General features: G+C 61.9%; 1 protein-coding gene across 3 annotated transcripts; it reads left to right on the forward strand.

Moving 5' to 3' along the window:
- Window positions 1–2,845: 2,845 nt before the first annotated feature.
- Window positions 2,846–11,667, forward strand: AMN (amnion associated transmembrane protein). 3 transcript variants are annotated; one of them, NM_001444500.1, is given in 13 exon segments: window positions 2,846–2,918; window positions 3,753–3,871; window positions 3,972–4,016; window positions 4,939–5,106; window positions 9,320–9,407; window positions 9,560–9,771; window positions 9,940–10,077; window positions 10,241–10,349; window positions 10,468–10,550; window positions 10,750–10,927; window positions 11,012–11,201; window positions 11,292–11,385; window positions 11,455–11,667. In NM_001444500.1, coding segments are annotated over 13 exon segments (1,566 nt in total). In that variant the 5' UTR covers window positions 2,846–2,875; the 3' UTR covers window positions 11,554–11,667.
- Window positions 11,668–12,891: the final 1,224 nt, after the last annotated feature.

Genomic DNA, 12,891 nt, shown 5'->3' on the forward strand with positions numbered 1-12,891 from the left:
GCCCCCTGCCAGCTCGGCATCTGGTCACGTGGGTCAGGCCCAGTAGTATGGAAGCCCTGCGTCTCCCACGACGTTCCCCCAAGTTAGCAGGCATGAGGACTGCTTTCCAACACTGCAAGGCAGTGGGAACCCCGGGAACGGCTCAGTCTCCCCCGCTGACCCCCCCGCTGCCCCTGCTCCTTCAGGTGTTACGGTCCCTCTTGACCCCAGAGCCACCGCGCTCAGCTTCTCTCCCTTCTCCAAGTCTCGGCTGGGGTCCCAGGCCTCCTCATGGGCCTGCTGGGCCGAAGACAGGCTGCCCCCCGCCCCCCAGTCTCAGGGCCTGGCCCAAAGGTGCCACCTGCCCCCAGGGCTTGCTGTTCCCTCCCAGCCACCCCGCAGCCTCGGGGGAGCACACAGCAGGGAGGCCGTGGCCCCCAGCTCCTCCTCACCCAATCCCAGCACTTGGGCTGCTCGCCCCACCCCTTGTGCTCGCCCACCTCCCCACTCAGGCCTGCAGCCAGAGCCCCAGGACTGCACGGTAGACAGTGGACACGGGGGCAGGGGGTCCCTAGAGGGGGTGCTCCGTGGAATTTCAGAAACTGGCTCCTTTCTTCCACCCTTTTGGAGTTTTCTCTCGCCGAGTCCTGTGTGCAGCCACCCCAGGAGGAAGGGCACTCTCCCCCAGGACGCCGTCGGGGACACGGGCACAGCAGGGCGTGACGAGGAAGGGGCTCTGCGCGGCTCCCCAGGGCCCACCCCGACCTGAGCCTCAGCCCCGAGCGACTGGGCCTCAGCCTTGGTCCCTGGGGTCTACCCAGGCAGCCGTGGTCCAGGCCTGCAGTGGGGCAGGCAGCCGGCTGGGACTCTTGCCGCCTCCCTCTGCTCGGGGCACAGGGCATGGCTGCCCTGCTCTGAGCCCGACTAGGAGACTCCTGGGTGAGCTGGGGACTCACGCCTGGCAGGGCCACAGGAGCCTGTGTCCCCAGCAGGGCCGCCACTGGTGTCCCCTCCGCGTGCCCTGCGCTCCCAGGACTGAGCCAGGAAGTGAGCCTGGAGCCCTGGCAGTGAGGGGCCACCCCACGGCCAAGGCTCTGGGCTGCAGGAGTCCCCCTTTCCCACCCCCATGGAGTTGGGGCTTGGTCACCTGGTTGACACAGCCTCCGTGAGCTGGTGAGGGCTGCCTTTGACGGTGCCCAGGGTCCAGCCCCTGGTGGCCGCCCTCAGACTCTGCCCTTAAGCAGCCCAAGTCCCATACACATGGTGCTTGTCCTGGCCCAGCCAGCCCCAGGGAGCGACGGCAAGGGGTTTGGAGCCAGCCAGTGTCTCTCCCTACGGCTGTGACTCCTCTGGGCCCAGAGGCTTGTGAAGTGACCCTGACAGACTTCCCCTCAATTCAGAGGCTGTGGGGGCAAGTGACAGATCAAACCTCCCACTGGGACAACACAGGCCCCTGGCCAGACGCAGCAGCGCCCTCCCCAGGGTGGCGGGTTTAGCAGCTCACTGGGGGTGGTTGCCAGTCCGGCTCCCCCCACATCCTCCTCTTCCCATAGTCCCCAGATGGAAGAGGGATGGAGTGTCCTAGACCCTCAGCCTCATCCCGGTGCCCTGTGAGGTGGGCACTGCTGCCTGGCTCTGCCCATGAAGAATGAACCAGGCTAAGTGAACTGTACAGCCTCACACAGCGTGCAAACCCAGGGCAACCTGTGTCGGAGCCTGGCCCCACCACTGCTGGACACCCAGAGGTGTCCCCTTGGCTGACAGGTGGCCAGCTTGGTCCCATCCAAGCCAGGCGGAGACCCCCACCCTGGCCTCCTGGGCTCCTCCACACACATCAAGCCCAGCCCCCAGCAGCAGTGTGCCCGCCTCAGGGCCCCCCACCTGCAGATGTGGCCTCGCCTTCCTGGAGCCTCATGCTCCTGCTGCAGGGCCTCCGCACCAGTTGTTCCCTCCCCTGTGAGGTCCCAGGCCTTAGGCAGGGTCACCCTCTCTGCCCTCATCCGCCCGTCCACTCACAGCCGTATCTAGACCCTGCGTGCCAGTCACACATCCACCATTCACCATCCAAAGGCCAAAGCCTTTTTTCACCCACCATCCATCTCAACAAGCCACTTGTCCACACAGTGTATCCCCCACCCTCCAGCCATCCATGCATCCCGCCGTCACCGCACCTTCCACGCTCGACGCCATTCCCCTTCCCCCAACCAGCGTCTGCCATCCACTGCCCGTCTTTCTGCAAACTACACGCTTCTCCTCCTTCCAGCCACCCAGCCATCCACCACCAGCTAACAGCTCTCCGCACACACCTGCCCCCCGTCATCCGTCTGCGGGTCACCAGCCATCCATCTCCAGGCCATCTAGGCATCCGTCTACCACCTGGCACGTCCCACTCACACGCCGCCCGTTTTCCACCCACTGTCACTCGCTTACTGTCCGTTCATGCACCATCTTCATCCATCCCTCATCCACCCACTCACCACACGCCCCGTCCCCCAGTCACCGTTCCTCCTACACGAGACACCCGGCACCGTCCGTCTCCCACTGGCCACGGTCCCTCCAGCTCAGGAGGCAGGAGGGCCTGCTTGGGAGGGTGGACACCCGGCCCCAGAGGTGGGCAGACGGGGGCAGCCCAGAGGTTGCTTCCCCCAGCCCCAGTGCACCTGTCTTTCCTCAGGCAAGTCCTTCCCAACAAGCCCCTCTTCCTGAGCACCCAAGGTCAAGTCCCAGAGGGCTGAGTGTGTGTGGGGGGGGTGCCTCCGAGGAGCCCAAGAGCCCTTGCAGGCAGGTGAGGAGGTAAATGTGTGACCATCCCTGGCTGCCCCCGCCCCACCCGGCCTGGTCACGTGGGCCCCACAGGGCAAAGTCTCCTGGTCCAAGACGCTGAAACTCAGGCGAGATGGGTGCGCCAGGCCGGGTCCTGCTGTGGCTGCAGCTCTGCGGTGAGTGGGGGGCACTGTGGGGGCTCCACGCCCAGAGGCCAAGGTCCCCCGAGGGTGGGCAGTGAGAGCTTGAGGGGCTGTAAGACCCAGCGGGGCCTCCCCGGTGGCCGAGCACAGCGCCCCGTCCCACCCTGCCCAGCCCAGGCCAAGGGAGGCTGGAGGCCGGGACCCTGGCTGGACCGACTGCTCGGACCCGCCCCTGCCCTCCCGTAATTCCTCTGTCTGCGAAGTGGGCACCGTCCCTGCAGGAAGCAGTGACAGCTCTGGAGGCTGCAGGGCTCTGCTGCTGGCCTGTCCCCCACTTGTCACACCCAGGCGGGGGGCATCCCGCCCCCTTCCCCTCCCTTAAGGTCCTCGCTGCTCCCTCAGGACACAGCTCCTGTTGGTTTGGAGACTGTCTGGCCGGGCCCTGCCTTCCCCCGGCCCCTTCTTCTCTGCAGAGCCTCAGCTACCCCATCCACCTTCCTCCCTTGGTTGTCACCATCCTTGCCTGGCCCAGGCCTCCGCGCCAGTGCGGGGCAAACTGGGAGCAGGCTCGGAGGCGATCTTGGTGGGCATCGTGGAGGAGGGCACCTTTGAGCAGGATCTGCAGATCCAGCAGGAGTTCCTCTGTCAGAGCTCCTGGGCCAGGCTCCCGCAGGGTCTGGTCTGACGCAGAGAGCGTCAAGGGCCTGGGTCTGGGTGGCTGCGGGGCCCCCATCCGTGCCCGGGCCATGGGTCCTGAGCGGCCTGCTGCACCTGTCTGGGCGAGGTCATCCTCCCTGGGCACTGGGGCATCTGGGCAGGAACCTGGATCCCAAGGGCCTGGGGAGCATTCACTTGCCTCTTGCCCAGCGCTGACACGGGCCGCCTACAAACTCTGGGTCCCCAACACCTACTTTGATGCCGCCGATAACTGGAGCCAGAACCAGACCCCATGCGCAGGCGCTGCCGTCAAATTCCCTGCAGACAAGGTGCCTGGTCCCCGATGCTGGGCTCGGGTGGGGGGACTGGGAGGTCCGGCTGGTGGGAGCCCAACTGGGGTTCAGCTGCTGATGGAGCTGCTGCTTCCAGATGGTGTCCGTCCTGGTGCGAGAAGGTCACAGCATCTCGGATATGGTGAGGCGGGGCTGCGAATGCAGCCTGGGCTGGAGAGGGCTGGTGGGTCCCACTGGGGTCAGCCAAAGCCCCTTCCTGCCTCCTGACTGCTGCCACCTGCAGGGAGCACCAGGCAGGCCACTGGCCTTTTGCCTCTGGTTGGGGACGCTGTGCCCCAGCCTTGGAAGGGGGTGTGGAGGGCACCTCCCGTCTCCACTGCCCTCTGCCTGTGGCCCCTGCTCCCAACGGCCTGTGTTCTTAAGGTTTGCTTGGGGAAAGCACCCGCTCTCTGCCTCACCAAAGCCCTTCCCTGTCCCAGTGCCTGAAACTCGAGGGGACCTTGTTCTCAAACTGCTTCACGGGGTGAATTCCGGGGTGGGGGGTCCTCACCCAGAGCCCACTGGACTTTGTGGGTAAGTGAGGGTGATCCAGAGGCAGCCCCACCCCATCTCTTGCCCAGATGCAGGATCTGGGGGCCCCAGAATGTATTTCCAGTTGGAGGTGGCTCCAGTTAGGTGATGGTTTTCACAAGGGGCTTTAATTCTGAAAGCCTGGCCCCATGCAGAGGGGCTGGTGGGCACAGGGGACCTCATCCTCACTTCGCAGCCAGAGATACACCCCTGCCTGGGAAGGGGACATGGAGCAGAGTGTCCTGGTCCCCGCAGGTCCCGAATGACTATACCTTTCCTACATGTATCCAACCCAAAGAGGACGGTGGAGAGGGGACTGTGCATAGGGGCGCAGGGGCTGCACCAGCGGCTTCGCCTCCACAGCCCTAGTAACCATGGCAACCAGGTGGCCTGGAGCCAGAGGGAGGCGTTCTGGGAACTGGTGCCCCCCACCCCCCACCCTCGGGACAGAGGAGTCCCTTGGGGGTGGGGAGCCCAGGACCTTGGCTGGTGGGGGGTCTCTCCAGACCTCGTTATTTTGATGATCTCCTTAGGAAGAGCTCCAGGATCGTAAAAGAGAAAACATCCATTCATTCATTCATTGTTCATTCATTGATCGGGCCTCTCCACCCGCCTCTCCCTTCCGGTGCCCAGCTGCCAGGACGGGAGCCCTCCTCCCTGTGCAGAGCCTTCAGTGCACCTGCATCCTTGCACACCGCCCGGTGAGGCGCCCCCTCACCTCCTCCGCCTCTCCTCCGTGCCGCGGGGTCAGCCTCGGGAGGAGCCGGGTAGGAACGGCCCAGGAACCCCGGGACAGGGGTCCGAGGGGACCCAACACCGAGGCCCCTCCCACCCCCGCGGCAGGCGGGTCCCCAGCGCTCCACTCTGTCGAGCTGCGGAGCCGTCGCCCTAGTAACAGGCACAGCGATTTCGGTGACTTCATTTGCATTTCTTTTGGTTTGGAACTTCTCTCCCTGGGATTTTTCTCTTCCGAACCCTTCTCCCCTCCAACTTCTACCCAGTTTTCTTGTCTGCAGGGGAATCTCCTATTTTCCACCCATCAGTGGTTGCTGAGAGGCTGCCAGTCTCTTCTCACTGTGGACGTCGCCTGCGTTTCCCTTTGCTGATCACAAACGCTCTTTATTAATCTATTCAGTGCAAACCCCCTGCCGTATAACTGTTTGGGGTGTTTTGTTTAAGCATCTCTCCCTGCTTGAGGGTCACGACCTTAATCAACTATATATTGTGTCTGTTAAAGTCACTGTTTTGCCATCAGAGCACCTGGTTGAGCAGGGCAATAGCCAAGGAACCAGCTTTATTTTTCTCCTTGGAATGAGCCTGATTTCCGACGTCCTCCTCCAAGCCCCCAGCGTTGACCTTTGGCTTTGTGGCACTGTGGTCACTGCTCATCAGCTGCCGAGGGTGCAGTGGGGGCTCTGAGTGCCCCTTCAGCTCCTCTGATGGTTCCTCCTGGTCTCCAACCAGCACCACGTCGCCCTCATGCCATGGCTCCGTGGGGTGTCTTCATACCCATTGCCGCAACTTGTCTTTTTCACTCTTCTGTGACAGGTTGACTAGTTCTTTGTAGATCTCATCTTTGCAGAGAAATTGTAGAGTAGGTTACAATGTCACCAAAACCCTAGAGTCTGGGAGTGAACAGCAGCTTTATACAAGCAAGCCAACCTCCCAAGAGCACGGATGCCTTCTCCAAATCGTTCAGATCATTGATTATAAACCTCTTTACTTGAGAGCTTTAAAATCGTCCACACACAAGTCCTGTGTAGTGCTGGCTAATTTTCAAGTGCTTTATAGTTAGGTTTCTATTATGAATTCTATTTTTAGGAGTTATATTCTCTATCTGGTTATTTTTCATAAATAATGACAGTTATTCCTCTTTGTTTTCAGTCCTATTTTTCTTTCTTATTCGCTCCTTATAGCATTGTCCAGGACTCTTCTCCTGTGTTAAACAACAACAACAACAAAAAAAAAAAAACGACAAAAGTAGGAGTTCCTGTTGCGGCTCAGTGAGTTGAGAGCCCAACTAGCATCCATGAGGATGCGGATTTGATCCCTGGCCCCGCTAAGGACCCTTCGCTGCCACAGCTGTGAGTAGGTGGAAGATGGGCTCAGATCTGGCGTGGCTGTGGTGTAGGCCTGTGGCTACAGCTCAGATTCAACCCCTAGCCTGGGCACCTCCCTCTGCTTCAGGTGCGGCCCTAAAAAAAAAAAAAAAGACAAAAGCAGGCTTCCTTGTCGTTCTCCAATGTGAAAGAGAAGGCATTCCAGTTTCTCCACTGAGTATAATGTTTGCTGAGAGTTTTGGTACATAAACTTTATTTAATTGTGGGAATTCTAATCTATTGCCAGTTTACCAGAAACTTTTCTTTTTTTAATCATAAATAGGTTTTGAACTTTTCATGTTTTTTTCCTGTGTCAGTTGTGATGAAATGTCTCTCTCCTTTAGCTTGTTAGTGAGATTTTCTGGCACCAAACTGTCGTTGTAAGAGGGATCTCCTCCTGGCACCTTCCTTCAGGTGCCAGTCAAAGGGCCACATCTTGGAGTTCCTGTCGTGGCGCAGTGGTTAACGAATCCGACTAGGAACCATGAGTTTGTAGGTTCGATCTCTGGCCTTGCTCAGTGGGCTAAGGATCTGGCGTTACCGTGAGCTGTGGTGTAGGTCGCAGACGCAGCTCGGATCCCGCGTTGCTGTGGCTCTGGCGTGGGCCGGTGGCTACGGCTCGGATTGGACCCTTAGCCTGGGAACCTCCATATGCCGCGGGAGCCACCCAAGAAATGACAAAAAGACCAAAAAAAAAAAAAAAAAAGCCACTTCTTCAAGATACTTGACTTCCCTGGGTCTTGCTGATTTTGCTGGCACAGGACTCTCCACTGCCACCTGCTGGAAGACTGTGATACATACTGCGGGGAAGTCAGGATGGGAGCCTTCCCTGTCTTTCTACCCCCACTCTTGAGACACCAACGCTGTGATCCCCGTGTTTTGTTAAATACATGATTAGAGCCATCATCAAACATTTTAAGATTTTTGCATCAGTGTTCATAAGTCAACTGAGCCTATCATTTTTCTTCTTTTGTTTTGTCCTTAATTTAGTTTTGGAATCAAGGTGACACTGGCTGAATAATATGGGCCAGCAGTTTTCACTCTTTTTCTGTTTTCTGGAACTTCTGTAAGTTTCCCTGAGGGTTTAGTATACTTCACCTGTGAAAACACTTGGACTGGGGATTTAGGGAACAGGAGGTCGTTGACTAACATTCAAAACTCTTTAGTGCTGGAGTTCCTGTTGTGGCTCAGCAGTAACGAAACTGACTGGTATCCATGAGGGTGCGGGTTCGATCCCTGGCCTCATTCAGTGGGTTAAGGATCTGGCGTTGCTGTGAGCTGTAGTGTGGGTTGCAGATGGGATCCCAGTTCCTGTGGCTGTGGTGTAGGCCAGCAGGTACAGCTCCATTTTGACCCCTAGCCTGGGAACCTCCATATGCCATGGGTGCAGCCCTAAACAGACCGAAAAAAAATTTTTTTTACATATATATGTAAAATAAGACAGGGCCATGTCTAGAGGCGGCTGTGGGCTCTGGAAGTCTTTAGGCAGCCTGTTCTGCCATCTGTTCTCATGCGTCTTTGTGGCTGAGGAACCTGATTTCTGACTTTTTTCCTTCCCAGGTGATCTATTCTTTCCTCTGATGCCTTTAGAATGTTCTCTTTGTCTTCGATATTCATAAACCTAGTGTCTCATGACTTGCCTTATCTGGCATTCAGTGGGAGCTTTCAACTGGAGGTTTCGCAGTTTTCTGCAGATAATGAACACTTTATTGTTTCTTTGGATATCACACAGTGCACACACACGCACACACTCTGCAACCGTATCTGAGTATTGGTGCTTCAGTGTCCAGCTTCTGTGTCTCCTGGTTTCTCTCTGTCCTTTCTTCCGGAGAGTTCCTTAATGGGAAGGCGCCAGTCACATTCTTCAACCAGATCGGTCCTCGCCTATTTGCTCTTCCTTTTCAACATTACGCTTAGTGTGTTATTTGCATTTCCTGCACGCTGATATCCCCCCACCTCTGAGGCATAGCGAGTCCCCCTGTCCCCAGGGCTCACCCCTGGCACCTGTAGGTGGGTTTGCCTTGAAGTCCCAGTGCTGTGCCCTCAGCTGAGAAGGTAGTTGGCCTGTGACCTTGAAGCCTTCCAGCACCGGCCTCTTGGTCAGGCCCAGTGCTTGGGTGATGACACACTGAAAGGCAGGCCCTACAGCCCAAGTTGGGACACAAACCTGGGCCCTGGATGGATGTCCCCTGAGATGCTGAACCCCTTGTGACCCCTGCATGGAGCAGTTCCCCTGGCCCCGCCCTCACTTGCAGCCCGGAGGGGAAGGAGGAGGGGCTTCATCCTGAGGCGCCGAAGGGCCTGGCGGGGGGGGGGGGGCCAGTCCTCCCTCGCCAGGCCTTCTCTATACCTTATTTCCTCTGACACCTGAGGCCTGGGCTTCTGTGGTGGAGGGGCTGCCCAGGCTGCGGGGAAGACACAGGTGACTCCAAGGCCCCACTTCCCGCCATCCCTGCTACCTTGGCAACTGCAGCCGCCTCCCCTGCTCACAGGTCAGGCTGCCTCCAGACTCCCCAGCAGCTTGGCTTCCTGGAACCCACAAGCCCGTGGGTTGTAGTTTTTTAGGGGTGACTGGGGAGGGGGAATGGCCTTGACAAGAGTCAGTGTGCCCCAAACTCCTCACGCTCCCGGGTCTCAGGCTGGCTCCTGTCCTTGGCCTGAGGCCCTGCTCCCTCTGGCCTATCTGACCCTCGGCCAGGGCGAGGTGGCCTCAGGGCCTAGGTTCTCTTCCCCAGCTGCAAAGGGGAGGGGCAGAAGGGGACGCTCTGATCTCCAGACCACCGCGTGGGGCTGCCTCAGCCTGTGCTTCCTACAGCTCCTGCCACTGGACGGGGAATTTGTCCTGGCCTCCGGAGCTGGATTCAGCGCCCAGAACACCGGCTCACACCTGGACTGTAGCGCAGGTGAGGGGGGCGGGCCGGGGGCGGGGCTTGGGGCGCGCGCTCGTGGGTGGGGCCCGGAGGGAAGGACTAGTCCCGGTTGGCGCGTGGCCGGGGGTGGGGCCTGGAGGGGAGGGCGCCATCCCGGCGGAGCTCAGGGCCGCTGGCTCGCGCAGGAGCCTCCGCGCTCTTCCTCGACCCCGACCGTTTCTTGTGGCACGACCCGCGCCTGTGGAGCGCGGGGGACGCGGGGCGCAGTCTTTTCTCCGTGGACGCTGAGCGCGTGCCCTGCCGCCACGACGACGCCGTCTTCCCGTCCGACGCCTCCTTCCGGGTGGGCCTCGGCCCCGGCACCGTGCGGGTCCGCAGCGTCCGGGCTCTGGGCCAGGTGAGCTGGGCGCGCGGGCGCGGGGCGGGGGCTCGGGTCTCAGCTCCGCGCCTTCGCCCGGCAGTGCCGCTCCCCGGAGCACCTCCCACCCTGCTGGCCTTGTGGGTTCCGAGCATTCAAATGTTGTCTTGTCCTCGGTCTGGCTCCGGTGGTGCCTGGCCACCGCAGACGTTCACGCGCGACGAGGACCTGGCTGCCTTCCTGGCGTCCCGCGCAGGCCGCCTGCGCTTCCACGGGTCGGGCGCGCTGAGCGTGGACCCCGAGGCCTGCGCGGACCCGTCGGGCTGCGTCTGCGGCAACGCCGAGGTGAGGGGGGCCCGCATTGGGGTGGCTGGGGTACCGCCCGGACGGCGCCCAGGGCCGCGGCGCCCTGGGGTCTCTGGCCTCCTCGCCCCCCGGGGTGCACGGCCCTCTCGCTGCGGTCTGCCCTCCTCCGCCTTCGAGCTGAGCCCCGCTTCCCCGCTTCCAGGTGCAGCCGTGGATCTGCGCGGCACTGCTCCAGCCCCTGGGCGGCCGCTGCCCCCAGGCCGCCTGCCAAGACGCCCTCCGGCCCGAAGGGCAGTGCTGCGACCTCTGCGGTGAGCGCCCCGCCCGGCCGTTGCTCCTGGGACGACCTGGCCACCGTGGCTCTCCCCCAGCCCCAGGATCCCTTTCGGACCCAGATCCGCGGTGCTGACCACTGCCTTCCTGCTGCAGGAGCCATCGTGTCGCTGACCCACGGCCCCGCTTTTGACCTGGAGCGGTACCGGGCGCGGCTGCTGCACGCCTTTCTGGCCCTGGTAATGGAGCCGCGCTCCCCTCGCCCCCACCGCCTCCGCAGCCCGGGTCTGGGCCCTCCCCCTCTGCAGGGACCCCCAGGCCCCACTCCGCCTCCTCATTGCGTCGGTTCTCCGCCGGCCCCACCGCTTGTCCCTGCCTCCAACGTTTCTACAGGTCCGAGGGTTGCAGTCCCCGGGCCAACTCTGTCCCCCTCTCCAGCCCCAGTACCAGGGGCTGCGAATGGCCATGTCCAAGGTTCCGCGCCAACCGCACCTGCATGAGGCCTCCGGCGCGAAAGCGGACACAGAGATCCAGGTGGTGCTGGCGGAGACCGGGCCCGAGACGGGCAGCGCGGGGCGGCTGGCCCGGGCCCTTTTGGCGGACATAGCGGAGCACGGTAACGACCAGATGCTCCTTTCCCGGCCGCCCACCTCTGCCCCGACCCCCTCGGGGGCGACTGAGCCGGCACCCTCCATTGCAGGCGAGGCCCTCGGGGTCCTGTCCGCGACCGCTCGGGAGTCGGGCCCGCCCGTCGGAGGCAGCTCGGCTGCTGGGTTGAACGCGCCAGGGGCGCGCTCGGATCTGATGGGCGGCTTGGTGGCCGCGCTGCTGCTATTGCTGCTGGTGCTGCTGGTGGCGGCGCTGCTGTTGCGCCGCGCGGGGAGGCTCAGGTAAGCGGGTGGGCGGGGCGGTGGCGCGGGGCGGGGCGGGGCGTCGGGGCGGGGCGGGGCTCAGGTACGCAGGGCTCCTCCTGCCCTCAGGTGGAGTAGGCGCCACGAGGCCGCCTCCGAGCCGGCTGGGACGCCCCTGGGCTTCCGCAACCCGGTGTTCTACACGGCAGACTCCGTGGACCCGGTGAGGGGGCGCACGGGGTGGGGGTGGGACTTCCCCGCGGCCGGGCTCCCTGACTCTGCGCCTCCGCAGCCCCCGGCCCCGCAGCCGGACGTCAGGAGCTCCAGCCGCAGCTACTTCATTAATCCGCTGTATGGCGAAGCCGAGGCCGAGGCCGAGGCCGAGGCCTGAGCAGCCGCGTAACCCGCCCGCCCTCTCCTGCCGGCGTCGGGGGCCCTGCGGGATCCCCGCCCCCTCCGCTGGCCAAGGATAGGGTGGCCTTGTCCAATAAAGGGGTTTCCTGCACCTGCTGTCAGCTGTGGACACACCAACGCCTGCGTCCTCACCGCTTTGCCCCTGCCTGGTGGGAGCTGGGGCGCTGGGAGGGCCAGGTCCGATGGTGAGGGGTGGTCCTCAGAGCCCTCGCCCGCAGGCGCCTGGCCACCCGCGAGGGCAGTCCTGGGTGGGTGCAGGGTGGGGCGGCCAGAGGCATCCGGTCGGCGAAGTTCCACCCAGAACTAGGAGGGGGCCGCCTCTGTTCTGGAGAAGCCCACGCGGCAAAGGAGGGCCTTGCCGGCGCGGGGCGGGGGAGGCAAACCGAGGGAGGCGCCAGGTGAGGGTGGAGAAGTGGGCTGCCAGCTGCCCTCCTACTTCAGGCCAAGGTGCTCAGGACCAGGCTGCGTGGGGCTGGGCTGGGACTTCCGCTAGACTGGGCTGCCCTGGGGACACAGGAGGTCTACGGCCTCCGCAGGGGGCAGGGGCAGGGGCAGGGGCAGAGCGGCGGGCCCTCGGGGGTGGCTGCCAGAGCCCTGGCAGGCGCATCTGCTGGGTGGGGGGCTGTTTGGTGTTTGCTGCTGCAAGGCCTTGCCCGCCCCGCTCCGAGAGCAGCTCTGACCTGGGGGGTGAGGGGCGGGGCTGACTCTGAGGAGGTCGCGCATTGGTGGGCACTTGGTGGGGCAGCAGTGGGACTGCGAATCACACACACGTGTGCGTGTATAAAACTACTGACAAGTTACCACGTCTGTGTAACCAGTATCTGGAAACATCCCCCTCCCCCACCAAGGGTAACCCCTCGGCTTCCAACACAGGGGATTACTGTTTAAATTCCCATCTGGTAGGAAGCCAGGCTTTGTAGCCAGCATCCTGTTGCGAAGCTCACCCACGCTGCTTGCGCTAAGTAGCCCTGAAGCCACCACTCCACCACTCATTCTGCTACAACAGCTAAAAAAACAGCTGACACTTGAGCACCTGTGTTTCAACCCCCCTCCCGCCACCGCCCACTAGCCTGTGCTTATTTTTCAGTGTTCCAGGGGCTGTGATCACACTTAAGTGTGAAAGACTCTGCCTGTGCCTTTTGTGGTCCCCTTTCAGGGACAGGTGTGAGGACTGTGTCTGTTCCAAAACTTTGCCATGTTCCCTTCCCAGCTGTGACCACAGAGGCCCACAGTGACACAGGCCACAGGGATGCCCCGGACACTCCTCAAGCATCACCTACCCAGCGCTGGGCTGGGTGCCCTCTGCACTTTATTG

The sequence above is a fragment of the Sus scrofa genome, chromosome 7, assembly GCF_054392235.1.
Source record: "Sus scrofa isolate SSC_HxYL_T2T_F1_AM1 chromosome 7, Sscrofa_HxYL_maternal_Yorkshire_Landrace_v2.0, whole genome shotgun sequence".
NCBI classification, from domain to species: Eukaryota; Metazoa; Chordata; class Mammalia; order Artiodactyla; family Suidae; genus Sus; species Sus scrofa.

Excerpts from the sequence above, each read along its gene's own strand:
- AMN (XM_084966380.1), top strand. The coding sequence starts at position 9,089 with ATGGCCTTGACAAGAGTCAGTGTGCCCCAAACTCCTCACGCTCCCGGG. Across the intron at positions 10,078-10,240 it reads GCGTCTGCGGCAACGCCGAG|GTGCAGCCGTGGATCTGCGC; the intron begins GTGAGGGGGGCC and ends CCCCGCTTCCAG. Across the intron at positions 10,928-11,011 it reads GGCGGACATAGCGGAGCACG|GCGAGGCCCTCGGGGTCCTG; the intron begins GTAACGACCAGA and ends CCTCCATTGCAG.